At 44.4% G+C, this 27,414-nt stretch overlaps 3 protein-coding genes across 4 annotated transcripts in view; 2 read left to right on the forward strand and 1 right to left on the reverse strand.

The window, feature by feature from the left end:
• LOC129163067 (oocyte zinc finger protein XlCOF6-like) overlaps positions 1 to 4,449 on the reverse strand; it is a 15,941-nt gene extending 11,492 nt beyond the window's left edge. The window contains exons 1-2 of the mRNA XM_070548206.1: positions 4,128 to 4,449; positions 3,872 to 3,984 (exon numbers count right to left, since the gene is read on the reverse strand). Coding sequence (XP_070404307.1) covers positions 3,872 to 3,881 — 10 coding nt within the window. The 5' untranslated portion in view covers positions 3,882 to 3,984; positions 4,128 to 4,449. The remainder of the gene's footprint in view (positions 1 to 3,871; positions 3,985 to 4,127) is intronic.
• Positions 1 to 27,414, forward strand: part of LOC129163068 (zinc finger protein 420-like) — a 348,176-nt gene that overhangs the window by 155,673 nt on the left and 165,089 nt on the right. The window lies entirely within an intron of this gene.
• LOC129163064 (zinc finger protein 235-like) lies at positions 8,035 to 26,313 on the forward strand. 2 transcript variants are annotated; one of them, XM_054740000.2, is made up of 4 exons: positions 8,035 to 8,444; positions 8,541 to 8,776; positions 14,573 to 14,685; positions 21,293 to 26,313. In XM_054740000.2, the coding sequence occupies exons 3-4, from the start codon at positions 14,676 to 14,678 to the stop codon at positions 22,969 to 22,971; spliced, it is 1,689 nt and encodes a 562-aa protein (XP_054595975.2). In that variant the 5' UTR covers positions 8,035 to 8,444; positions 8,541 to 8,776; positions 14,573 to 14,675; the 3' UTR covers positions 22,972 to 26,313. The 2 variants fall into 2 exon arrangements, with proteins under 2 accessions (XP_054595975.2, XP_054595976.2); XM_054740001.2 differs by having other exon boundaries at positions 8,035 to 8,776.

Genomic DNA, 27,414 nt, shown 5'->3' on the forward strand with positions numbered 1-27,414 from the left:
TTTACTGTAAGGGGGCCCCATGTCTGTGTTCGCCTTGGGCCCCAAATTGCTAAATCCGCCACTGTCTGTCAGCATTCATTCTGGACAGTTTTACTTATTTTATGCTTCTTTGTGAGAAATGTCCTCATGTCCCCATGTCTGTGGAGGGATCAGACATGGACACTGCTTATTATGGGATAGTAATGGCACTGACTCCTCCTCCAACTTCGTCAAGCCTGTAGTTTCACTTTGGTTCGTTCGGTCTTTTATTTTCTAACTTTGTTGACAACCATGTCGGTCACGTCCACCATGCGTGCAGCAGAGCAACCAGGAAAACGAGGAACGGACTTCAGCAGACGGAGTCATTTCTAATGAATCAAGTGGAATGGATTTCTTTGGGGGGGGGGGGGGGGGCATTCCCTTCTGACATAATGGTTGTGACATATATGAACCACCTCCACTCAATCAGCCAATTCAGTAGTTTGCTCGTAGTTTAACTCTTGATCCAAACGTTGGACCGTTTCTGCCTCTAACAATGGTTTCTGTCGTTGCTGGTTTCTCTTTTTTCTGCCACAGCACAGAGATCACCACATAGATCTCCAGTAAAATGTGTTCAGACTGTGGAGCGCACGTTTAACAAAGCTTCGAATCAGTAAAAAAAAATGAATCGAGGAACTTTTTTTTTTTAACTGTGTCCTGTCTGGCTGTGAAGCAAACAGAATTGATGTCTGAATGCTGGTAACAAGCCTTACAGATTTATTCTCAGGTGGAGCATCAAAGCGTCTGCTTTTAATGTCACGCCTGATACTTAAAACTTTATTGTTATTGTTTTTGAATGCTTTGTAATTCCGACCAGACACGGAGACAGAGGTGAAAGAGAAAGGAAAAGACAAAAGATGAGGGGGGGGGGGGGGGGGGGGGTATAATCAACATTGTTTAACTGAACAATCACACGATAATAAATCACAGTGCATTTAGTGCCCACCACAGCCTTAAGACGTGTGTTGAACGTGCCCAAGCCCATACTTTTGAGAGCACCATGTGAGCACCTGTGTGTGTACACGCGCTTGTTTATGTAAGGTTTCTCTATAGGAGCGTCCAACAGAGAGTGTGAGGGGCCACAGATCTGCCCCCTAAAGATGTGTAGGAGACGGAGGGAGCTCCAAGACCCAGAGATCCAGGCGCTGCCCCAGAACACAGGAACTCCAGGGAGACTGCAACCAGGAAATCCCCCGCCCCCCTCGAGAGGCGCAGAGGATCGCCCCGGGGGGCCACAACCAGCAGCCGGCAGAGTCACGGGAGATATCAGCGGCAAGCCCACAGGCCTGCCCGCAGCCTCCAACCCCCTAGCCGGCCGAGCCCAGGACCCAATGACCTGGGACCCAGGGGCGACCACCCCCGCCAGGGACCCAGCAGAGCCCAGGGACCCAGACCCCACCAGGCAGCCACCGGGATTGGTCAGGCAGACGCCAGAAATCTTAAACTCCCTGACCCGGGAGCCACGACCCAGGCAGACCAAGGCACCGCACTCCACACCAGGTGTGGCAGGGGGAGGGGAGACGAAGATCTATATCATCAAAAGAAGTTCCAGGAGAGAGGAGGAGTCAAAGGCCCCACCTGACATAAACAGTCATACACAAACACAGTCACACACTCCCTCCCTCATGCTCACACATGCACATACAACCCAAGACTTACAAAAATGCACGCCGGACACCCACTCATGCTCCCCATACACACCCTATTCACTCTGGTCCCGGTACTGCTGCACACTGGGTACAACCATCACCGGTTACCAGAGTTTGACCCTTTCTGCTGGGGTGCTGATGAGCAGGCTCCCCCGCCCAACGCTGAGCACAGCAACCCACCACCCCAGACCCCAACCAGACGGCCAGATCTCCCTCCTAGTCTCCAGCCCCAGGAAGCCAAGCAACAACAGAGGTGTGCTGAGACCCCTAGTCTCCCTCCGCCTGCTCCAATACAGTGTTGTGTGTTGATGAGGTGTATTCCATGGTTGTGGTGAGCGGGCAGTGCAGACATTGTCTGGCCTATGCCAGCTGATGCCACCGCACCACCCCACTTGCACCCACAGCCCTCGGTGTCTAAGTGCAGTTTAAAATTGGAAGTGGGCACCGGCACTCGAGAAGAGGCTGAGATATCCCCCTGCCAAGTGCCGTTGAATGTGCTCACTCCCAAGGCCCTAAGAGTGTGTTTGTGTGGAATGTCGTCGGTGGAAGTGTCTAAGGTGCAAATAAAATTGGGGGGCAGGTTGCCACAGGAATGTGGAAATGGGGTCCATACCCGCACTCCCTGACTTGCCCACCCCCCAAGGTCCTATGTGTGTGTTTGTGTGATGATGTGAGGGAGCAGGAGGAGAGAAATATGCAGGGATGGGGAGGAATGGCTGGTTGGGCTTAGCCCTCCAGGGAGACAGCTCCCCCACTGGCCCCAATAGGCACCTCTGTTGTCAAAATGCCACCCAGGAAATGGAGACCCCAGCCCATCCTGCCAGGGCCCAAAGCAGCAGCATTACAGAGCCTCACGGAGTCCGAGGGCACCAACCCAGCCCCACCCCAGCATGAATCGAGGAACTTAATGAATCGAAAAGTCATCATTTGCAAGTTTTACTGTGTGGGCGTCAGAACGAGCCCCTGCACCGTGAGAACAAACATGCCAGCTCTAAAGCCGATCTTCATCTGCATACGTCACACGTCACATGATCAGGAAGCAGAAAATCCATGTGTTAGCAGGTTGTTTTGGGACGGTGCTGTAAAAAAAAGTTAGGCAAGAACCAGAAAAGCTTCTGCCGATCACAATTCGACAACGGATATGAAAGAACGAATAACTCTCGAAACGCTTGGATTCTTCCTGATGTAAGAGGCGAGTCTCCGCTTTGTTTTGGTAGTTTTGGCGTTGACGTCATCATAGAGCAACGTTCTGTGACTCTTAAAAAAACAGTAAAAACGCTGAAAAACGCTGGCAGCGAAGAGCTTTTCTGATCAGGAAACGGCTGGCAGCGAATGAGTTAAACAAAAAGAAAATTCTAATTTGTGGCGCGCATCCATAAAATAATCCATGTTTAGACTTCTTCTGTGTTCACAAATCAGTCGGTGAATCATACCTTAATCAGTCACATGCACAAACCACGGCCCATCATCATTTATTGGACTAATGGTGGGCGAATGGAAAAACAGCCCAACCCTAGAGTGGGCTACCAGAGCTGCAATACTTACTCTGAACTGTGTGGCGCTAAAGAGTCGAATGTTTTTACACACTGGGCCTTTAAGCTCTAAACCACAGCGACATGTTGAAGCAACAGCAGTCATACGTGCTGTCAGCGCCGCTGCCGTCGTGTCTGCAGCATGCTGTCTCCCCAACTGTGATTGGTCAAATGATGATGCGTGACTGACGCTACAACAAAGGCAGGTTGTGAACAAGATGAAAACCTCTCCTGTCTCTGACTGATTCTCATAGTGACTGAAACCCGACAGAAGACCAAATAGTTCCCACAGCTTAATCTCACAGCTCCCCATGGGGACGGGTCAAATGCAGGACGTAACTTCACCAGTGTGTGACGATGACTTTGGGACTTTAACTCCCCTCAGAACAAAAGATTCTTAGGATCAAAACGAGTCACATGACCACTATACTTGGCTTCAAAAATCATTCATTGGAGAGATCTATTCACTCTAAAACTTCAGGGTTCTACAACAGTCTGTGAACGAGTGAATGACTGTGATGTAAAAATCTTTGGGGGTTTTAGAACCCCAGTAGTGCTAAACATATACAGATCATTATTTTAAAGATTGAACCTCATTCTCATAATTTCACTGTGATGTCCCACCATATACTGATAATATATTCATTCATTCATTCATTCATCCACCAGTACCTGTGTCCATGCTGTCCAGGTCCAGGTGGTGAAGAACACACGATGAATCAGTCCCAGCTGATGGATGATCCTGAAGTGGTAGCAGGTTTTCTTTAGCCGTGTTTAGCTAACAGCTGCAATAGAAACAAAGCAGGAGAGCTGATTAAGATGCTGCTTCAGAACAACGCAGGAGATTAAAGATCCAACGCTTTGGTTCTGGCCAAAGGAACAGCAGCAGATCCAGAGGGCAGGAAGTCTAGAGAAAAGCTTTTCTCACCCACAACCTGATTCTGGAGCTCCGATTGTCACGAAGACCGCAGAATATCTTCTCTGGTTCTGGAAAGAACTCCACCAAGTTGTTGAGGAGGAGAAGAAAGTTTCCACAGCCTGGTGAGAAGATTTCTGCAGCAGCAGCAGTTAGTCGCTTTAGCTGATCAACTCTCCCAGAGACTGAAGTGAAGACATTTTTACTGCAGAGCCTCAAATATTCTCCTCACACACCAGAACAACAACAAGCTAGCTCTGCTAGCAGCTTCCGGTTTCTGCTCTTCTGGTGGTCGGTGACCAGCGTAAAGGTGCACTACCGCCACCTGCTGGAGCAGAATAAAACACACCTGTGTGTTCAGAATGGGACTAATAAAACACATAACGTGATATATTCCTCAAACAAATACTAAGACAAGTTAGTTTTACACCTGTTGTAATAATTTTTGTATTTACTTTATTTTAAATTTAATCTTGTTGGTTTTTATCTCATCTGTTTTTCTTTGATGTAAAGCTGATTATGTGTCTGTTGCTGCTGCCTCTTGGCCAGATTGTTGTTGTAAATGAGAATGAGTTCTCTACCGACTCATCTGGTTAAATATATTTCCAACACACACACACACACACACACACACACACACACACACACACACACACACACACACACACACACACACACACACACACACACATGTAAATATATATAGTTATGTTTTCATGGTGGGCTGGTTTGATTAATATGTGTGATAGGCTGGGTGATCAACTGGTTGAGACACCAACCAGTCCTGCTACATGTACATACAAACAGTCCAAAGAACTGGGTGTGAGTGTAGCCTCTTTATGCCCCCCCCCCCCCCCCCAACATGATGTTTACGGGCTTTAAAAACTCTGGACATCTCCTGTGATTTAGATTCATCATATATGTCCCCCAGTTTCAGCTGAGTGTCTCATGTAGTAATAAAACATGATCTAGGTCTAGAAGCAGACTCTTGTTCATCATTGAGTGTTTATTTTTTTGGACCCCCCCCCCCCCCCCCCCCCCCCCATTTGTTTCCTCCTTTCTCTTTTACCTCTGTGTCTGGTCAGAATTACAAAGCATTCAGAAAACAATAACAATAGAGTTTTAAGTATCAGGTGTGACATTAAAGCAGAAGCTTTGATGTAAATCTGTCAGGCTTGTCACCAACATTCAGACATTAATTCTGTTTGCTTCACAGCCAGACAGGACACGGGGGAAAAAAGTAAAACATGATTGTGAATGCTCTCTCAAGTCAAGTCAAGTTTATTATATAGCCCATTTCACACCCTAAACAGTAGCCCAATGTGCTTCACGTAGTTAAAACAATCACAAGTGAAATGAAAAAGTTAAAATGTCACATCATGTTGTGTAAAATAAAATCAAAGAATATTGACACAGAACATTAGCTTAACAAGCAGGTGAAGACTTACAGATACAAGTCGAACAGTAGCATGGATAGACAGCAGTGTGATGGTTGAGCAGCAGCAATCCAAATGAGAGGCAGCAGTATGTACAGTGAGGGATAGTAACATGTACGTGACTTCAGGCACGTCCCTGAATACACCTTTTTCCCTCGAGGTTTGATCGCAGCACACCCTAGTGGCCAGTGGTGACCTCTGCAGTTATGGCCTCTAAAATCGTAGAGAACACGACCAGTAATCTGCACATGGCTTTTTACCGACCTGCAATGAAGTGTTAGTTGAATTGGCACTTGCTAATTTTTAGGTTGCAGTGAGCGTTATTGTTAGCCACCAAGGCCAGTTAGCTTGCGCCCGGTGAAGAGAGTCGCTCGTGTCCATCAGTCCCCGCAGATGACCCTGGATCAGAAAGGCGTTCCGCGTATTCGTTGTCTTTTTTAGGATCAGTGAAGACAAGATCCCACTGCCCCTTCAGGGACTCCAGTAATTCTGATATTTTGTCTCCTTGATCTACCTTTCAAGTCCTCATACTTGTCAGTTATCTATATGAGTTGTCAGTTTACAACTCTGTAATGTAAAGTGCATTATTAAAAACTATTATTATTATTATTATTATTATTATTATTATTATTACCTGAAGGTGGCACTGGCCACCTCTCCAGAAAGAATGGCCCCCCCTTACACACACACACACACACACACACACACACACACACACACACACACACACACACACACACACCTAATTGAGACAATGAAACATCTGTATCATATAAACAATCAAAACACAAAATATAACATATATAAACAATAAAATATCAAATGTAAGATGACATTTTCTACGTGAAACTCAAAAGTTTGATTGTAAGTGAATGCATCACAGCACTACAAGAAGTTGTCTCCATCCCTGTTGGCCCAGTGATGAGTCAGGTGACAGTAGCCCTGTTTCCATTACCAGAACTTTAGGCCAGTTCCTGTCGTGTCACATCAGCAGGTGAGTGGCTGAGCCAGGTGGAGGTGCAGCCACGTAGTGCAGACAACGTCTCCCTGCAGCTCCACAGCAATCGAAATCAGTGTGGAGCAGAATTTTAACCTGAAGATGGAGACAAAATTACAGTTTGGGGCTGAAATATTATAAGCAAATTGTACTAAACTGCCAAAACAATTATTCCACGTGTTAGCACACAGACCCCCCAAAGTAGCTGCTGGCTCCTGATCCGCTAGCCTTTTGGGAATACTGCTCTGCATTCTGGGACATTTTTGACTGAGAGAAGGCAACAAAACACCTCCCGTGTATCTTTGGTCGGTTAGGAAAACAGCAGACAAATGGAGGACAGACGCCATCACAGCGCATGAACATTGGAACACACCTTGGCGGTTCCTGATGATGCATCTCCTAGGCAACCGGGGCAGAATCAAGGCATCAAGGCGAGGTTCCTTGACCCTTAGAACTACCCTGAGGGTTTCTTCTGTCTAGAATTTCTTTTCTTTTGGAGTGGCATGGTAGGGGCACAAATGTGAACAAGGACGGCACATGTAAACAATCCATACCCTTGAAAAAATATCTATTATTGTTTTTAGCAAACTTACAAAGCGTTAATCATAATCTAACGAGCTACTAGAAACTAAAATAAAGTCAAAGCACAATACCAATGGTGCACCTTTGTTAATATTTATTGATGACATTTTTCCAGTTTTATTATATTCAATTTCAACTTATTTATTTATAAAGCACCTTCTACCACCTTAGTGGAGGCCCAAGGTGCTGAACAGGACAAAAAACCAGAGTATAAAAACAACCTATTGAATAAAAATCAGTAAAAAGAAATATAGAACATTTAAAAACAATTAAAAACTGTGCGATACAAATGATAAAAAATCTAAAAGCCAGTGTCAACGTTGTTCTTCAAACTCTTCCCATCAAGACCCAGTGTGTGGGAACGTGTCAACAGACCGGCTTCTTTTGATGTTTGTTTTCAGTTTGATTGAAGTTGTAATAATGTTTAGGAAGGACTTAACACACAGATCTTGATTTTGTTCTGTGTGTGCACGAAGCAGTACAAGTGATAATGCAACTGGAATTCATAATTGTATCCTTCTCAGCAGCAGCACTGCAGGTGCTCTCCATGTCCAAAATGTGCCTAAGCCAGGTCCTTAGTCAACGTAAAGTTGCGAACATTTTTCCGCTACGTTTTCTTTTATACATCCCAAAGTTTGCACGGAAAGTTATTTATGCAGTTCTCTGACCCCATTTTGTGTGTAAGCAAGCTTGATAAATGATGCCCCAGGTCAGGAAGCAGCAAGGTGTTTGTTCGCTTCGTCCAGCAGAGGGCAGGCCTGCTGAAGAGGCTGGAGGTGAAGCAGTGTCTAATCAGCTCACATAAATAAAAAGGCAAAAACAAAACCGCCATCGGAATATATAAGACAAGACACTTTAATTTTGCGTGTAAGAGGGTTTTCGCCCAGGGCACCAAATGGGCTAGGACCGCCCCTGCGTCTGGGGAAGTTATCACAATCTACAGTGTCTGTGTTTTATTAGTCCCATTCTGAACACACAGGCGTGTTTAATTCTGCTCCAGCAGGTGGCGCAAGCGCACCTTTACGCTGGTCACCGACCACCAGAAGAAGCAGAAACCGGAAGCTGCTAGCAGAGCTAGCTTGTTGTTCTGGTGTGTGAGGAGAAAATTTGAGGCTCTGTAGTAAAAATGTCTTCACTTCAGTCTCTGGGAGAGTTGATCAGCTAAAGCGACTAACTGCTGCTGCTGCAGAAATCTTCTCACCAGGCTGTGGAAACTTTCTTCTCCTCCTCAACAACTTGGTGGAGTTCTTTCCAGAACCAGAGAAGATATTCTGCGGTCTTCGTGACAATCGGAGCTCCAGAATCAGGTTGTGGGTGAGAAAAGCTTTTCTCTAGACTTCCTGCCCTCTGGATCTGCTGCTGTTCCTTTGGCCTCTCTGAGAAACGCGCTCGTTTTGCTGCTTTCATCAGATTGAAGAGGTTCCCTCTATCAGACTCGCTCATCTGAGTTGGTCATGATGCAGGATCGCTGCTCGCTCTCTCATCCATCCTGCTCACACTCTCCGACGGAAAAGCCCCGAATCTGAATGTGACTCTGGAGGAAAAAGCTGTTAGCTCTACTCCGTGAACTCTGGTGAGCAAAGGTCCTCTTTTCCAGACTGGATCTGTCCTCAGCTGATCAGAACCAAAGCGTTGGATCTCTAAAGGTGCAGTATGAGATAAGATGTAATTTGTGCGTTACCACATCTCAGACAGATAAATGAGTGCAAAAGTTACCAAGAATGCAAAAATAAATAAATAAATAAAATAAAAAGACTTTATGTACAACAGTAGTTTCTATGTAGAAACAGACACAGTATGCATTATGGATGGGGGTTGGGGAACACTGGAAGTAATAATACATAAAAAGTATCAGCTGTTCTGCTACAACTACTATTTACCGTCTAAGTGATAGATATCTGTAAATACAACCATGAACATGTACGCACACGTGTACAAATGTACATACATCAGGTGTATTATGCATGGAGTACTGACCATAGCGTTAAAGGGGGCTGGGTGACTCGTGACATCATAATGTGTAGCAGTCTCTGACTGAAGGAGCTGCTCAGTGCACCCACCAACTCGTGCAGAGGGTGATGTGGTTGTTCATGATGTCAGCTTAGCCAACATCCTCCTCTTGCCCACCACCACCACAGACTCCAGAGGACATCCCAGTACAACGCTAGACCTCCACACCAGTTTGTCAGTCCTGTCCCTGTCCGTGCATCCGCTCCCCCAACAGGCAGAGAAAACGCCAGATGCCACCGAATCATAAAATGTCCTTAACAGAGTCTACGTACTCCGAAGGACCTCAGTCTCCTCAGCAGGTGGAGTCGACTTTAGCCCTTCTTATACAACGCTTCTGTATTTGTAGACCAGTCTAGTTTATTGTTTAGGTGAACACCCAGGTACTTGTAAGAATCCACCATCTCAATGTCTTTTCCCCGTAAGAATGTAGTGAGATTTTTACATTGATAAAATCCTAAAGGAGTCAAATGTTTCAGTCATTTTGGAAGGAAGGTTATACTGAAGCATATTTCATATCCAGCTGGCTCTGGGGGTTGTCAGTTTTTCTCCTTTCAACTCAAAGGAAGGAGAGATGTATGGAAGAAGAAGAATTAAAGTGCCAGAAATAGAACATTTGAACTTTCAATTTGAAAGCAGAATTTCATATCAAGAGACCAACTTATTAATTTGAGAATAAGATTTTATATTATTGCTCTCAAAATGTGTAATGCTTGCACTCAAAATGTCTGCTCTCTCTTTTAAATTCACTCTGTTCTCCTTCAAATCTTTGTTTCTGCGCTCAGATTTAACCTTCTTACACTGGTATTGTCTTCTCACGTGACAACTTTTTCTCTGCACTTTAAATGCACACAAATAAGCCATAAATACAGTTTCTACTATCAAAGTAGTCACACTTTGTTGATCCAAACACTGCTGATCTCTCAACACTAATGATGGGCAGATTAAACAGTTCATTTCGATGCTTCTCCCACACAACGGGTGTTTGGATCTAACTTCCGCGTTTATTGCTCGGACTGTATCGCAAGATCTCGAAAATCCCGCGCATGCTTGTTTGCGCACCTCAGGTCGCCGCACCGGAGCGGAGCCGTTGTAGAGCGGGTACAGTATAATTTGAGTTCGGAAGCGTGCGGCAGCGGAGGGCGGTGGCGGAGCGGAGATGGTGGAATCCAGTCTGGAGTGGTAGCTTCGTTCACCTGGACTAGCAAAATGGACCAGAGCCAACAAGACGCCCAAGTAAGTTATGTTTCAAGGCTAGTAGCTGCAGTTTATTTTTTACAATTCTGTTTTGTTACGCTGCTTTTTACAACTCCTCGCATTTAATATTACAACAGGAGCACATAGCTAGGTGGATTAGCCTATTCTCACGATAGCTACAATGTTTATAAAACCACCAGATCTGAGTTTTACCCTCGTATCACTCGTCCTCTATGCTAGCTCTGGACCTAGCGTAGATGTTTTTGTTTAGTATTCCCACTTTAGTTTTTAATCATGTTAGCTCTTTGAACATTACGGCAAATCTGGTGTATTGCTGTGAGTTGTTTACCCCACGAACATTGACTTGTTACATCACCTTCCCACCCTGGACCAGAACAAGAGGATGCTGACTCAGACCTGAACGTGTTGTTGATGCGCCTCAGTGTGGAGCTCAACCAGGACTCAGGGTTTGTGGTGAATGTTAGAAAAATTTCAGTAAACATATAAATACTGTAAATAATGACTTTTAGTTTGTAGAGGTGATGTAACAAACATGATAGCCGTGTTTCCTCTGTAGAAGAAGACACGACGGCTCGGTCCTCTCAGCTGTTGTCTCTCCACACAAACTCAGCCCTTTAAGGACTTTGCTCAGACGTCAGCGTATCACGACTGCTTCTGCAGAGTTACGTCACTGATCAGCGCCAGAGGGCGTCCACGAACATCATTAACATTAAAAACTTTATTCTGCAGAATTATAGTGGAGTTTAACCGAGTCGGAGAACCGGGAGAGCCGCTGTTGGATGTGGCGTTCAATGACCCGAAGAAGAAAAGAAAAAGTGAATAATAACTCAACAGATAAGTTGACTTAAATGTAATGATGTATTTAACTTTCACAACTTTAACAAAGAACCACAGTTCTGCGGAACATCAGGTGCTTTTGTGAGATATTTAAAAGGTTTTAGTTCTCTTATTTTGAAAAACAAACTACACGATTGTGTGTAAAAGTCGGTGTTGCTGTGTTTGCTGCTCGTGTTCGTGACCTACAAAAGGAAAGGAGGGATGAGGTCAGAGAGACGAGTGCTTGCAGAGCTTTACCACAAACGGATGGAGCGTTCTGGTTTCCTCACTTCTAACAGAGAAGCATCAGGCTAGCAGGAGCCGCCCACATCTGCGTTCATCTAGCAGAACTTCTAGAGTTAGCAGGTGATGCTCCTGAAGCGTGCTGCCTCTGCCTCCCATTTGTCACCTCACGGCCAGTTGTGTGTTGACAGAACCTGCAGGAACGTCGTTCTCTAGATACATAAACAGTTCTGGGTCCATGATCTAAATGATGAATGACCCACTCTTGTATCGCGCCTTTCAGAGTCAGAGGACTCCAAAGCGCTTTACCATGTAGCCACAGCTGGCCTGGGGCGCACGGACAGAGGCACCTCCGCTCCCTCCGACCACCAGCAGAAGGCAAGGTGGGTTAAGTGTCTTGCCCAAGGACACAACAGCAGCATTCTCTGGTCTGAGCCGGGATTGAACCTAAACTTTACATTTACATTCATCTTTGCAGTTCTTTTATTTTCTGGGGCACATTTTTCACCATGACTCATCATTTCCTGTTTTCCTGTTGATGTGGCGAGTCGGCCGTAACCATTCAGGTGTGCAGGCTGCTGGGGTGTGCTGTGCCCCTCCCCTGCCAGGTTAAAGCCTCGTCCATGCTGAAAATCACTTCTTGAAAGAAACTGATAGTGAACAAAGCCATGAGGTCACATGTAGACATGAGCTTTGCTGCATTAGTCTTATTTTGAAAATTGCCAGACATTTACACTGAAACATTTTGTGATTTCCTGTCTAGCCCTGTGTTTACTGCAGGAATGGACACGGCACAGAAGTGGCTCGTGGCAAAAATAGAACCCGATCCTATCTTAAGCGGCACAGCTGTCCGATTCTGGGACCCCCCCCCCACACACACACACACACACACACACAGAGACTAAAATATAACTTTTACCTTTTATCCTAACTTACTCTTTACAACAGATGAGTGTGATTTTGTCTCTAGGAACTAAAAGTGTTGATAAGTAGTGTGTAGTACCATGTTTGAATAAGTAGTTTTATTTTTAACCTGTGCAGAACTCTGTGGCTAGGTTCCTGACAGGCACTAGATGTCGAGAGCACATTACCCCAGTGCTGGCTGCTCTGCACTGGCTCCCGGTAAAATATCGAGCTCAGTTTAAAATCTTAACTCTCGTTTATAAGGCCCTCCAGGGCAGTGCCCCCTCGTACATTACTGTGCTTTTGAACAGGTATACCCCATCTCGGTCTCTTCGCTCAGCCGAGCAGGAACTTCTGGTGGTCCCCCGGTCGAAATTTCGATCGAGGGGTAGTCGTGCTTTTTCTATTTTGGCTCCAACTCTGTGGAACGAATTGCCACTGAGCATTAGGCAGGCACCATCCCTTCAAGTCTTTAAGTCTCGTTTAAAGACTCATTTTTATCTGATTGCGTTTCAGCGCTAGGGTCACTTGAATTGCCCTAACATTATGGTTTTAACTATTCTTCTTTTTAAACCGGATGCTTGATTTTATTTTGTCCGACATTTGTTTTTTTTATCGATTGGTCTTATTCCAATATCTCTTATCTGTAATGCTGTTTGCTTGCTATTTTACGATTTTATGTTTTTATCCTGCTTTTATGCCCATGTATTGGGAATGTTTTTCTTTTAATGATGTTGTTCAGCACCTTGGGCTTCGGATAATGTTGTAGAAGGTGCTATACAAATAAAATTTGATTGATTGATTGATTTTATGATCCATGTAGAAATCTCATTGTTACAATAAATAATGTTGATCCAACTGGAGTCTTTATTTTTCGTTCTCTTGAACAGAAGAACTGAAATTTGAGCCATTTGTGCATCTAGATTTTAAAATGATTTTTATAAATAACCGATCATATTTTATATTACATTTAGATTGTGTGGCATTAATCTGCTGTTTTTATTCAACAAATAATTTTTTGATAAAAATAAAACGCTGAAACGGTCAACATAAAAGAAATAACCTGCAGGCTGTCGCTGTCATGTAGGGTTAGGGTTAGCTAAGCGAACGAGTCAGTACGTGTGTAAAAAGTCTGTCTGGCCAAAATAATTCATTAGGTTTCATCAGCTTGAACACCACGACACTGACAACGTTCACATGATGATCGTAACGTGGAGCAGAAAGCTGAAGAGCAGATGTAGCTAACTGTTGAAGCCTCACAGGGTAACCCACAGACATGTGTACGTAGACGCCTCGTGGACTGGCGCTGTCTATTGGAGCTGCCGTAGTGGCCGGCCACCATTTTAGATGGGTCTCCATTTGCCCCCGGTGCATTCATTTCTACTGAGGAGGTGTTTACCCAACTAAAAACCGCACAGAAACGGGCACAGTGGTTCACTCTGCTTCTGCATCTCTTTTTACAGTCACTGCTGCTCTGCATCGACTTTGGAGAGTGAGGAGATCCATCTAATATGGCGGTGAAGCTGTTCCAGTGCCCAAAAAATCCATGAGAGCAGGGAGTAGACTTGTGGGAGCAGTTTTGATCCGTGCAGAGAAAAAGTTGTCACGTGAGAAGACAATACCAGTGTAAGAAGGTGAAATCTGAGCGCAGAAACAAAGATTTGAAGGAGAACAGTGTGAAATTTAAAGAGAGAGCAGACATTTTGAATGCAAGCATTACACGTTTTGAGAGCAAAACTATAAAATCTTATTCTCAAATTAAAAAGTTGGTCTCTTGATATGAAATTCTGCTCTCAAATTGAAAGTTCAAATGCTCAATTTCTGGCACTTTATTTCTTCCATAGAGGTGTAACTACTGTTTACCATCAGTGAGTGAAAGGTCGTCTTGTCTCCTGTGAGCTAACACTGCAGCACCAACAACAGCAGGGTTTCCCCCAGCGCTTTATAAGCCCGGCAGCCCGCCAGGCTAAGCATCATGCCCCTCCCCCTCCCCCATCCTACCGTGTCCGCTGACAGAAACGGCGCAACGGTAGCGGAACGTGTGGACCCCCCCCCCCCATGCTCTGACGGCCAAATCCGCCAGGCTTTACTCGTTTTCTGGGGGAAACCCTGAAAACTTCCAGAGTTGTTTAAAATGTTTGCAGGAACCAAATTTTTATCACAGAGTAAAACATTTTTACGTAATGCACCTTTAATGTCCTGCGTTGTTCTGAAGCAGCATCTTAATCAGCTCTCCTGCTTTGTTTCTATTGCAGCTGTTAGCTAAACACGGCTAAAGATAACCTGCTACCACTTCAGGATCATCCATCAGCTGGGACTGATTCATCGTGTGTTCTTCACCACCTGGACCTGGACAGCATGGACACAGGTACTGGTGGATGGATGAATGAATAAATTGTCAGTGTATGGTGGGACATTACATTAATATTATGATAACTTCCATGAGCTTCAATCTTTAAATGATCTGAGGAGAGGAGCCCATTAAAGTGGCACGGGTATCTGGTCAGGATGCCTCCTGGACGCCTCCCTGGTGAGGTTTTACAGGCCTGTCCAAACGGGAGGAGACCCAAGGGAGGACCCAGGACACGCTGGAGGTACTTTTTGACCAAGGCTAGGCTACAAGACACCTCCCGTGTATCCTCGCTCAGCTAGCTAAATGGCTAACAAACGGAGAACACACGCCTCTGTAGAACATGAACATTGGAACGCATCTTGGCGGTTCCTGGTGACGTATCTCCTAGGCAACCTGGGCGGGGCCAAGACATCAAGGCAAGGTTCCTTGGCATTACGAAACACCCTATGTCTCTCGGCTGGGCAGGGAATGCCTTGGGATTCCCCCAGAGGAGCAGGCCCAAGTAGCTGGGGAGAGGGAAGTCTGGGCCTATCTACTCGGGCTACTGCCCCCTCGCCCCTACTCTGGGTAAGCGTTTGAAAATGGATGGAGTCAGTATAGGGCCAAACTTTCATCAGTTCTCCTGTGTTTTATTGATGCCTCTAAAGCTTTAGATCAAGTCAATCACAGAAAACTCTGATAATTTAAAAAAAATGAAGAGTTCCTGAGTATTTAATGCGGGTCCTCTCTCACTGGTCAGCTCATCAGAAGATGCGGGGATACACTTTAACTTATCTTAGTTACTTTAAAGATGTAGATCACTTTTTAATCAACACATCTGCATCTGGTGGGGATGAAAATCCCCAGTGCACCAGTTTCAGGATGTAGAAGTGAGTGACATCAGAGAAGACATTCGGATTGGATAACAGCAATGCGGCTCAACCAATGACTCCGTTTGCAACGTTCTACAGCTGGGAACAATTTTTTTCTTCTCCGTGTCCTGTCTGGCTGTGAAGCAAACAGAATTGATGTCCGAATGTTGGTGACAAGCCTAACAGATTTACTCTCAGGTGGAGCATCAGAGCTTCTGCTTTAATGTCACGCCTGATACTTAAAACTTTATTGTTATTTTTTTTTAATGCTTTGTAATTCCGACCAGACACGGAGACAGAGGTGAAAGATAAAGGAAGAAATAGGGGGGGGGGGGTCCACAAAAATAAACAATCAATGATGAACAAGAGTCTGCTTCTAGACCTGCAGAAAGGGAAAAACTAACCAAAAAAAAGGGCGACACACAACAATTCAACTAGAGCAAGCCATCACTCTTCAACCTGATGAGGAAATATAAAATCAACATTGTTTTACTGAACAATCACACAATAATGAATCACAGTGCATTAAGTATCAACCACAGCCTTAAGACATGTGTTGAACGTGCCCAAGTCCATACTTATGAGAGCACCATGTGAGCGCCTGTGTGTGTACACGCGCTTGTATATGTAAGGTTTCTCTATAGGAGCGTCCAATAGAGTGTGAGGAGCCACAGATCTGCCCCCCAAAGATGTGTAGGAGATGGAGGGAGCTCCAAGTCCCAGAGATCCAGGAGCTATCTCAGAGCGCAGAAAAGCCCCTGCCCCCTCTCGAGAGGCGCTGACGATTGTCCCGGGGGGTCACAACCAGCAGCCGGCAGAGTCCCGGGAGATATCAGCAGCAAGCCCACAGGCCCACCTGCAGCCTCCCACCCCCAAGCTGGCCGAGCCTGGAACCAAGCAACCCGGCACCCAGGGACAACCAGCCCCACCGGGGACCCAACAGAGCCCAGAGACTCAGACCCAACCAGGCAGTCACCGGGATCGATCAGGAAGACTCCAAAAATCTTAAACCCCCCTGACCCGGGAGCCACAAACACTCAGGCAGACGAAGGCATCACACTCCACACCAAATGGGTAGGAGTCCAAGACCCCACCTGACATATACAGCCATGCACAGACACAGTCACACACTCACTCCCTCATGCTCACACATACACATTCAACCAAAGACTTACAAAAATGAACGCTAGACACCCACTCACGCTCCTCATACACACCCTATTCGCTCTGGTCCCGGAACTGCTGCACAATGGGTACAACCATCACTGGTTCCCAGAGTTCGCCCCTTTCTGCTGGGGGTGATGATGCGCAGGCTCCCCCGCCCAACACCGAGCAAAGCGACCCACCACCCAGACCCCAGCCAGATGGCCATCTCCCCCTCCTAGCCTCCAGCCCCGGGAAGCCAAGTGACAACAGAGGTGTGCTGAGACCCCTAGGCTCCCTCCGCCTGCTCCAATATAGTGTTAGTGCATGTTGAAGAGGTGTATTCATGGCTGTGGTGAGCGGGCAGTGCAGGCATTGTCTGGCCTACGCCAGCTGATGCAACCACACAAGCCCACTTCCCCTCACAGCCCTCTGTGTCTAAGTGCAGTTTAAAAATTGGAAGTGGGCACCGGCACTCAGGATAAGGCTAAACAATCCCCTTGCCAAATGCCGTTGAATGTGCTCACTCCCAAGGCCCTAAGTGTGTGTTTGTGTGGAATGACATTGCTGGAAGTGCTTAAGGTTCAAATAAAATTGGGGGGCAGGCTGCCACAGGAATGCGGAAATGGGATCCATACCTGCACCCCAAGCACCTGACTTGCCCACCCCCCAAGATTCTATGTGCATGATTGTGTGATGATGTGAGGGAGCAGGAGGAGAAAAATGTATGGTGATGGGGAGGAATGGCTGGTTGTCCTAAGCCCTCCAGGGAGCCAGCTCCCCCACTGGCCCCAATAGGCACCTCCATTACCCAAATGCCCCCCAGGACATGGAGACCCGTGGGAACTTTCTACAGCTGAATGAAGATAAGACTGAGATCCTCATCTGTGCCCCAGACAAGCTGGTTCCCAAAGTCAGAGACTCTCTTGGTCAGCTTGCTTCTCACACCAAACCCTCTGTCAGGGATCTTCGTGTGAACTTTGACCCAGCTCTCACCCTGGATTCTCATGTCAGTTCTCTTGTTCGCTCTTCCTTCTTTCATCTCAGGAACAATTGCTAAGCTGAGTACCATTCTGTCCCACTCTGAACTTGAGACTGTTCTCCACACCTTCATCTCCTCACGCTTAGACTACTGCAACTCTCCTTTCACGTGTCTGAGCAGAACCTCCCTGAACCGTCTACAGGTGGTTCAGAATGCCTGTGCTCGGCTTCTGACCAAGTCCTCCAAACACACCCACATCACCCCGCTTCTCCTCCAGCTTCACTGGTTGCCAGTCAATGTCAGGGTTCATTTCAAGATCCTGGTTCTGGTCTTTAGGGCCTTACATGGACAAGCACCATCTTATATTGGTGATCTTCTCAGTCCTACACCCTCAGCAGGTCCTTGAGGCCCAGTGACCAAAGCCTACTGCAGAAGAGTCAAATTCAAATTTGAACTGGGCCGAAATGAAAAACCAGGACTAAGTCAGGAGCCAAACTCTATTTTTTTTTAATTTTTTTTAATTCACGACAAATCTCAAGATATGTACTGTTGAACCTTTTCATTTGGAAGCAAACTCATTTTTGCATAAACACTTATGCTGGAATAACCAAATTACACACTAGCAAGTACATTTTAAATAAAATACACATCAGCTTATAAACTCGCTATAAACTAGCTGTCTTTTTTCCTTAACGAGCAGAAACTCACTCTGAATAACCCTGCCCCCTGTGTTGAGAGAGAGTTCTTGTACTGATTAAATGCAGGAGGGTGTGACCTAGACGGAAACTCCTTAGGAACTAGCCTAGTGAACTAGACCAAATTCCTGCTTTGCAAAGTTTGGTCTAGGAATGCTCCATTGGAACCTCTGCAACCCCTAGCAGCATTCTGGTTTGCCAATCACAGCTCTCTAGAGGGGTTTCAAACACAAAGTCAAACACACTATCTGCTTTGTGGACCAATCACAGTGCTTCATCAGCTTTGTGGGCATATCAAGGCCCTCTATTCGTCTGGTGGGCGGGATGATGCAACAGAGTGAAATAAGATGGCTGCAGTTTGTTGGAAACAGCTTTTACAGGTGCTGGCCAGTAAATTAGAATATCATCAAAAGGTTGTAAATATTTCAGTAATTCCATTCAAAACGTGAAACTTGTACATTATATTCATGCAATGCACACAGACCAATGTATTTCCAATGTTCATTACATTTAAATTTGATATTCATAAGTGACAACTAATGAAAACTCCAAATTTGGTATCTCAAAAAATTAGAATATTCTGAAAAGGCTGAATATAGAAGACACCTGCTGCCACTCTAATCAGCTGATTTACTCAAAACACCTGCAAAGGCCTTTAAAAGGTCCCTCAGTCTTGTTTTGAAGGCACCACAATCATGGGGAAGACTTCTGACTTAACAGCTGTCCAAAAGACAATCATTGACACCTTGCACAAGGAGGGCAAGACACAAAAGGTGATTGCTAAAGAAGCTGGCTGTTCGCAGAGCTCTGTGTCCAAGCACATTAACAGACAGGCGAAGGGACGGAAAAAATGTGGTAGAAAAAAGTGTACAAGCTCTAGGGATAACCGCACCCTGCAGAGAATTGTGACGACAAACCCATTCAAAAATGTGGGGGAGATCCACAAAGAGTGGACTGCAGCTGGAGTCAGCGCTTTAAGAACCACCACGAGGAGACTCATGAAAGACATGGGATTCAGGTGTCGCATTCCGTGTGTCAAGCCACTCTTGAACAAGAAACAGCGCAAGAAGCGTCTCGCCTGGGCCAAGGACAAAAAGGACTGGACTGATGCTGAGTGGTCCAAAGTTATGTTTTCTGATGAAAGCAAGTTCTGCATTTCCTTTGGAAATCAAGGACCCAGAGTCTGGAGGAAGAGCGGAGAAGCACAGAATCCACGTTGCATGAGGTCCAGTGTAAAGTTTCCACCGTCAGTGATGGTGTGGGGTGCCATGTCATCTGCCGGTGTTGGCCCACTCTGTTTCCTGAGGTCCAGGGTCAATGCAGCCGTCTACCAGGAAGTTTTAGAGCACTTCATGCTTCCTGCTGCTGACCAACTTTATGGGGATGCAGACTTCACCTTTCAACAGGACTTGGCACCTGCACACAGTGCCAAAACCACCAGCACCTGGTTCAAGGACCATGGTATCCCTGTCCTTGATTGGCCAGCAAACTCGCCTGACCTTAACCCCATAGAAAATCTATGGGGTATTGTGAAGCGGAGGATGCAATACGCTAGACCCAACAATGCAGAGGAGCTGAAGACGACTATCAGAGCAACCTGGGCTCTCATAACACCTGAGCAGTGCCACAGACTGATCGAGTCCATGCCACGCCGCATTACTGCAGTTATTGAGGCAAAAGGAGCCCCGACTAAGTATTGAGTGCTATACATGCACATTCTTTTCATGTTCATTCTTTTCAGTTGGCCAACATTAGAGAAACAAACATTTTTTCATTGGCCTTTAGAATATTCTAATTTTCTGAGATACCAGATTTGATGTTTTCATTGGTTGTCACCTATAAATATCAAAATTAAACGTAATAAACATCGGAAATACATTGGTCTGTGTGCATTGCATGAATATAATGTACAAGTTTCACGTTTTGAATGGAATTACTGAAATATTTTCAACCTTTTGATGATATTCTAATTTACTGGCCAGCACCTGTACATCAATCTAAGACTATTTGGACTTGGCAGCTCTTCACGGTAGCCTACATTATCGATCTATCTGCCCCATTCTCGGGTTTTTTCAAGATCAGATTGGCACAAAACTGCAGTCAGTGCACCCCTGGTTTTCATTTCATTTTCATTTATTTATTTAAGGACAGTGCACATTAATCAACATTTCTGTAAATGTGCCAGTGTTAGCCAGCAGGCTAATTTTCAACTGTAGTCCATTGGCAAGATGTTATACTAAGCACATGGCAGCTAAAAAGAAAGAACCAATTACATGAGCATAATAAATAGCACAAGAGTTAATATACAACAGTAAAACACATTACCATTGCACTTACTCCATTAAAAAGTAAGTACATAAGAACATATAATGATATAACCATACAACTCATTAAAGAATCCAAAGTAGCCATATATCCATCAATCTCTCATACATCTAATAGACTACACAATTAAATCTAAAGGCAAATATAATGATTATTATGGGAGGTGTTCACATAGTTAATTTTAAAGCGAATCATTGCTATAGAATAATTCTTTTGCACAAGTATGTCAAAACAGGTGCAAAGGTTTGATTTTCAAAATTAGAAAAATGAAAGTCAATATGATTTTGTAGTTCAAACAGCAATGCTAATTATGTTCATTTATATTTGAGAACATTACCTCATGTCCAGTTGAAACTGGTATTGTTTCAAGAGTATTCATATTGGTTTGTTCAATAAAAGCAAATTGAAACATTGACATAATCTGCTTTTAGTTAAGGCAAAATCGGTATCGGCAAGTCAGGTTTTTCTCAAGACCAGTGATCAGCCACAAACTGCAATCGGGGCAACCCTAGTAACTACCCAACACTGGTTATATATTTTTCTGATTTCACAAACACCACTAGCTATTTTTCCTGTTCTTTTACTGCCTGTTTTATTTTACATACTTCTATTTTTTTCCATTGCAGTAACTATAAAAAGTGAAGAAGATGAAGAGAAACCTCTGTTCTCACAGCTTCATCAGCAGCAAATAGAAGACAGAGATGTTCAAAACAGCACCTCGGCTGACCAGATGAAAGCAGAAACTGGTGGAGAAACTAGCAGGATCCCAGATCTGAACCCTTATGATCAGACGTCGTATTCTTCAGAGACTGAAGTTAGTGGAGATGATGAAGAGGATGATGATGTGACTCAAGACTCTGAACTGTCAAACTCTGGGTCTGAAACTGGAGACAGAAACAATGATTGGAATGAGAGCAGGTCTTCTGAGTCAGATGTTAAGGCTGTCAACAAATCCTTCAGCTGCCATGAGTGTGGTAAACAATTTCTCCACAAGTGGTCTCTCCAGAAACATGTGAGGGTTACAAGTCATTCAGAAATGGGGTCTCCAGGCTGTTTGGCCAATAACAAAAGTGTTACCACGATGCAACCTCTAGAATCATGCGGGAAAGTCCTGAAAAAACAAAAATCATTTAGTTGCAACGACTGTGGAAAAATATTTAGTGTAAAATCAAGATTGAACAGACACATGAGTGTCCACACAGGAGAGAAGCCTTTTGCCTGTGAGCTCTGTGATCAAAGATTTAGTCGTAAGGCACATTTACACGATCACACGAGAGTCCACACAGGACAGAAGCCTTTTGCTTGTGAGCTCTGTGAACAAAGATTTAGCTTTAAGGCAACTTTAAACAGACACCTGAGAGTCCACACAGGACAGAAGCCTTTTGTCTGTAAGCTCTGTGGTCAAACATTTAGCTCCAAGCCAACTTTAAACAGTCACATGAGAGTCCACACAGGACAGAAACCTTTTGCCTGTGAGAACTGTGGACAAAGATTTAGTTATAAGGCAAATTTAAACACACACATGAGAGTCCACACAGGACAGAAACCGTTTGCCTGTGACTTCTGTGGACAACGATTTGTCCATAAGGCAACATTAAACGGTCACTTGAGAGTCCACACAGGAGAGAAGCCTTTTGTCTGTGAGCTCTGTGGTCAAAGATTTAGCCAAAGGACAAGTTTAAGCAGACACATACGTGTCCACACAGGACAGAAGCCTTTTGCCTGTGAGCTCTGTGATCAAAGATTTAGTCGTAAGGCACATTTACACGATCACACAAGAGTTCACACAGGACAGAAGCCTTTTGCTTGTGAGCACTGTGAAAAAAGATTTAGCTTTAAGGCAACTTTAAACAGACACCTGAGAGTCCACACAGGACAGAAGCCTTTTGCCTGTAAGCTCTGTGGTCAAACATTTAGCTCCAAGCCAACTTTAAACAGTCACATGAGAGTCCACACAGGACAGAAACCTTTTGCCTGTGAGAACTGTGGACAAAGATTTAGTTATAAGGCAAATTTAAATAGACACATGAGAGTCCACACAGGGGAGAAACCTTTTACCTGTGACTTCTGTGGACAAAGATTTATCCAAAAGGCAGCATTAAACTATCACATGAGAGTACACACAGGACAGAAGCCTTTTTCTTGTGAGCTCTGTGGACAAAAATTTCACCAAAAGACAACTTTAAACAGACACATGATTGTCCACACAGGACAGAAGGCTTTTGCTTGTGAACTTTGTGGACAAAGATTTCGCCAAAAGACAGATTTAAACAGACACATGCGTGTCCACACAGGGCTCAATTAACTCATTTAACTACACAAGTACCAAAATTATCATTGTAGTATCTAGATCCTAGATAGTATTACAACCCTGGTGTACCCCAAATCAGGGTCTCTTCCAGCCATGAGCCACCTCTTCCTGTCCTGCAAGCCCCACATTCTGGCCACTAATGGGCCATTCCCATCTGTACCAGGTCGGCCCGGGCCGGGTAGTGTAGGTTGTTTACATATCTGGGTGGCCTGGTATTTTTCCGGGCCAACCAAGGCTCATTCTCAGCCCTCTTCTCGAGGGGGTCTGCTTCAGGCCGACCAGGGCCAACACACCCACTGCTGACAGCAAATTCACACCTTCCATTAGAGCAAGCCTCTGATTGGTGGGCAGAATCAGCCCACATGGGCTTAAGACAAGGATGTGTGGAATCAACCGGGCCAGGCTGGGGCCGACTGGGGCTACCCGGCCCGGGCCGACCCGGTAAAGATGGGAATGGCCCATAAATCTCCGTTTCCATCAAGAGATGGCACAGTATTGTTACACAATGATGAGCTGCTGACCTAAGGTTTCACTTTTGGAGCGTTGCAGGAGTAGAGAGTAGCATGGCATGTATACCCTGCTGTTAAATAGTTTGTGTAGTGTAGAAATAATGGTCTTTTACGAGTATTTTGTACTTTGTGAGTTGCATAGATATAACTGCAGATCTCTTCAGTTGTTTATCCAGTAGTTCCAGGATTGAGCCCTGCTAGTGTAAACACATGGCAGCCCAACATTTCCATTACTTTTCACTTATTCCTCAAATTCACACAGTTTTCTGCTGTTTGCAGAAATGTGTTTTGTGTTTGAACCTAGTATTTAGAAATGATGTACTGATTGTGAGGCAAAAGCAATGAGGGCTGTCAATCAAGCAAAAGAAGAGAATTCTGTTTGTCTCTCTGGAAAAAAATAAGGATCAATTCCTTCTAAAAAATGGTGTTAGGAGATTCCACTGTGTCTCTCTAGCAATGGGCGATACGGCCTAAAATCTCTTTCGCAATAAATTCTGAAACACATGCGGTACGATATTTACAATAAATATCACAAATTCTTTTTATACATTTCTAAATGACAGGTACATTTTAATATTCTCACATACCTCCTTCACTGCGCCCCAGGGCAGCTGTGGCTACATCTCCACCAGCGTGTGAATGACTGATTGTGTTGTGAAGCGCCTTGGGGGGTTGTAGAACCCTAAGAAGACACTACAAATACAGGTTTAAATAAAGTTAAAGTCCCATAGTCATCATCACACACTGGTGAAATTCTTCTCCGCTTTTGACCCATCCCCATGGAAGGGAGTGGTGAGCTGCAGCAGCGGCTGCCCGCGGAATCAATTTGGTGGTTTTATCCCCCAATCCAACCCCTTAAAGCTGAGTGTCAAGCAGGGAGGCATTGGGTCCTGTTTTATTTTTTTGTTGTTTTTATTGTTTTTTTTCTTAGCTTTTTGCATTTAAGGAAGAATATAACAGATTATAAATAGTATCAAACAACCGAGAAAAAATAAATAAAAGGCAGTGTGGTTCTATTCCTTATCAAAACACAGAGAGAATGAGACAACTTTGTCCTTACAGCGTGGTGCTTATTTGTACAGTACAGTAACCCCCAAATTCCACTACCTCCGCTCCGCTCCGACACAAACGCCAGAGCAAAATCGGTCCCGTTGTAGTCAATCAGAGCAATTCCACTACTGCGGCAGTGCAGCGCAGTGCTCCGCCCTCTGTTCTGGCGTCTGGCAAAAATAGAATCGCTCCTCTTTTTGCCGGACGCCGGAGCACCTCCGCAGTAAATGGACAGAAATCACAACCGCCCAACAGGAAAAGGAGCAAGCACAACTTCCGTTTTTCACAATAAATCGATAAACAAAAGGCGTTTTTTGTTTCATATGCACAGGTTTAACAACTTTTAACAACTATCAATGGCGGCTAAAGTTTAAATGCACAAAAGTAAGCCATAAATACAGTTTCCACTATCAAAGTAGTCACACTTTGTTGATCCAAACACTGCTGATCTCTCAACACAAATGATGGGCAGATTAAACAGTTCATTTCGATGCTTCTCCCACACAACGGGTGTTTGGATCTAACTTCCGCGTTTATTGCTCGGACTGTATCGCAAGATCCCGAAAATCCCGCGCATGCTTGTTTGCCCACCTCAGGTCTCCGCACCGGAGTGGAGCCGTTGTAGAGCGGGTACAAGTAAAAATTGAGTTTGAAAGCGAGCGGCTGCGAAAGGCGGGGGCGGACCGGAGCGGAGCGGAGGTAGTGGAATTTGGGGGTAATACAACACCAGTCTTTGGTACAGCGTTCAGCCACTTCAAATGTGAGCCAATTTTGTACACTTTGCTGACATCAGTCTCGCATATTTTCAGGAGATGGCCTTCACATACACATGAATTGGAGCTATTTTGGGAGTCACTCTTTTCCCAGCGACCCTCTACAAAACAGGAACCATCTGCTGCTCTTGACTTCCAGATAAACATTCAGATAAATGTTAGTCTTACTGGAAATTATACAAACTGGACTGAAAACAGGATATAGCTTGTCACGTACACAACACAGCTTCGGCTCCCACAATCTTCCCCGTGGGGTTGACAACCCCCAAAAAACTAGCTAATGAAGCAACTGAAGTATATCATATATATGAACCAGATATTTATATGTAGTAACTATGTAACTGCAGGTCAACACTTGATGAGTACATAGACATGAAGTAAGTATTAGCTGTAAGACACAACTTGGAATGTGACGTCTCTAACCAACTCATCAATACATCAAAATGTACACACACACCGTAAGAAGGCGAAAACCTGTCCGCTGCTCTTAACAGGAAAAAATCCTTCTTGACCTCCTGGCCCAAACAGGACAATCACATAAAGCACAGAGTGAGCATACAAGTCTAGCCTAAGTATATGGCAGACATTAGGCAACATTGAATCAACAAAAGAACACACATGAGAAAATGAACTGATTAAACCTTTCAACAGAGAATAAAAATCATGAGTATAATTGAGTAAGATTACTCTTAGCAACATTTCAACCAGTAACTGTATGTGAATATGCGGTCAAAAATGCTAAATTATTTGAAATAAATGAGTGACGTGGACACGACTAAACGACTGAGTGATGTGTATGTAGCTAAACCTACAGAAAACATAACAGTGAGTGTGATGAATATACTTGATGTAACAACTAGTGGTGGGCATATATTAATTTTTTAAATCTAGATTAAACTCACTGTAATCTTGGAATTAATCTAGATTAAAATGGCTCATTCAAATTCTGCCAAAGACATATGTGTGTGCTACCTAGATAATGAATAAAAGCAAGTCTTTGAGAATGGAGGCGTATTTCTTGTTTCAATAATGCATCACAGACTGATAAAGCAGTTTTACTACGATAACTGATGATGAAAATAAATAATGATCAATAAGTATTTGTGTTTAATAGCTGTTTATTCAGTTCAACAAATTCTGCGCTGTAGGTCTACAGAATAGGTCATGATTAACTATTTACAGTCAGTAGCATTTGGTCAATCAGTCCAAGCTCTATTTCTCCTTCTTCCACCAGTCACTCAAGCAGACCAGCTTGTTCACATTGTCTGGTGACAAACTAGATCTTCTCTTCTATACAATATGGCCTGCTAAAGGAAAAAGTATATATATATATATATATATATATATATATATATATATATATATATATATATATATATATATATATATATATATATATATATATTCACACACATACACAAACACACACAAACTATCTGGCCTGGGGAGGGGGTTAAATTTCTGGGATGCCCTTCCAATGCCCCCCTTTAGTTTGCATGTAGGATCGCCTCTGGTGAATAGGAGCAAGAGCTGGAAATGATAACACAGCTCACCTGTATGAGCAGAAGCCAACTGTTGCTGTTGTTTGCTGTCTCTGAAAACAGCAAGGGGAGTTATCCTAGCTCAACTTTTCTAAACAAATGTAAAAATTTATGAGTAAAACGTTTATTATTACAGGTGAATTTGAGTCGAAGCCACATGAACAACGACCTGTAGGAACAATTTATCACTTGATCACAATAAACAGCTGCTAAAAGAGCTAAACTTAGTTGGAAACCGCACCTGTCTGAGAAAGTCTTGTCTCGGTTTTCTCACATCTGAGCGCTGCTTCGGCTGCGGACGGTGAAGTGTGGCCCGGGGAAAGCCCGGCTGGAAATGTCGGAGGTAAACAAAACAAAATAAAAAGAATGAAAGTCGGATTTATGGATTAAACTCTAGTGAAAGTACATAAAGTATTTACTTGTCCCGCGCGATGAGAAGGGAGAAGCGCTGCTGGTGGCGAAGGTGCAACTGTTCGGCTGCATGGGGAACATTGAACTCCGCGAGCCTGGCGTCCGTCCATACCACCGGTCCATACGTACGATGATCCGTGCCGAGTATACATC

Source organism: Nothobranchius furzeri, chromosome 2 (assembly GCF_043380555.1).
Source record: "Nothobranchius furzeri strain GRZ-AD chromosome 2, NfurGRZ-RIMD1, whole genome shotgun sequence".
Lineage (NCBI taxonomy): Eukaryota > Metazoa > Chordata > Actinopteri > Cyprinodontiformes > Nothobranchiidae > Nothobranchius > Nothobranchius furzeri.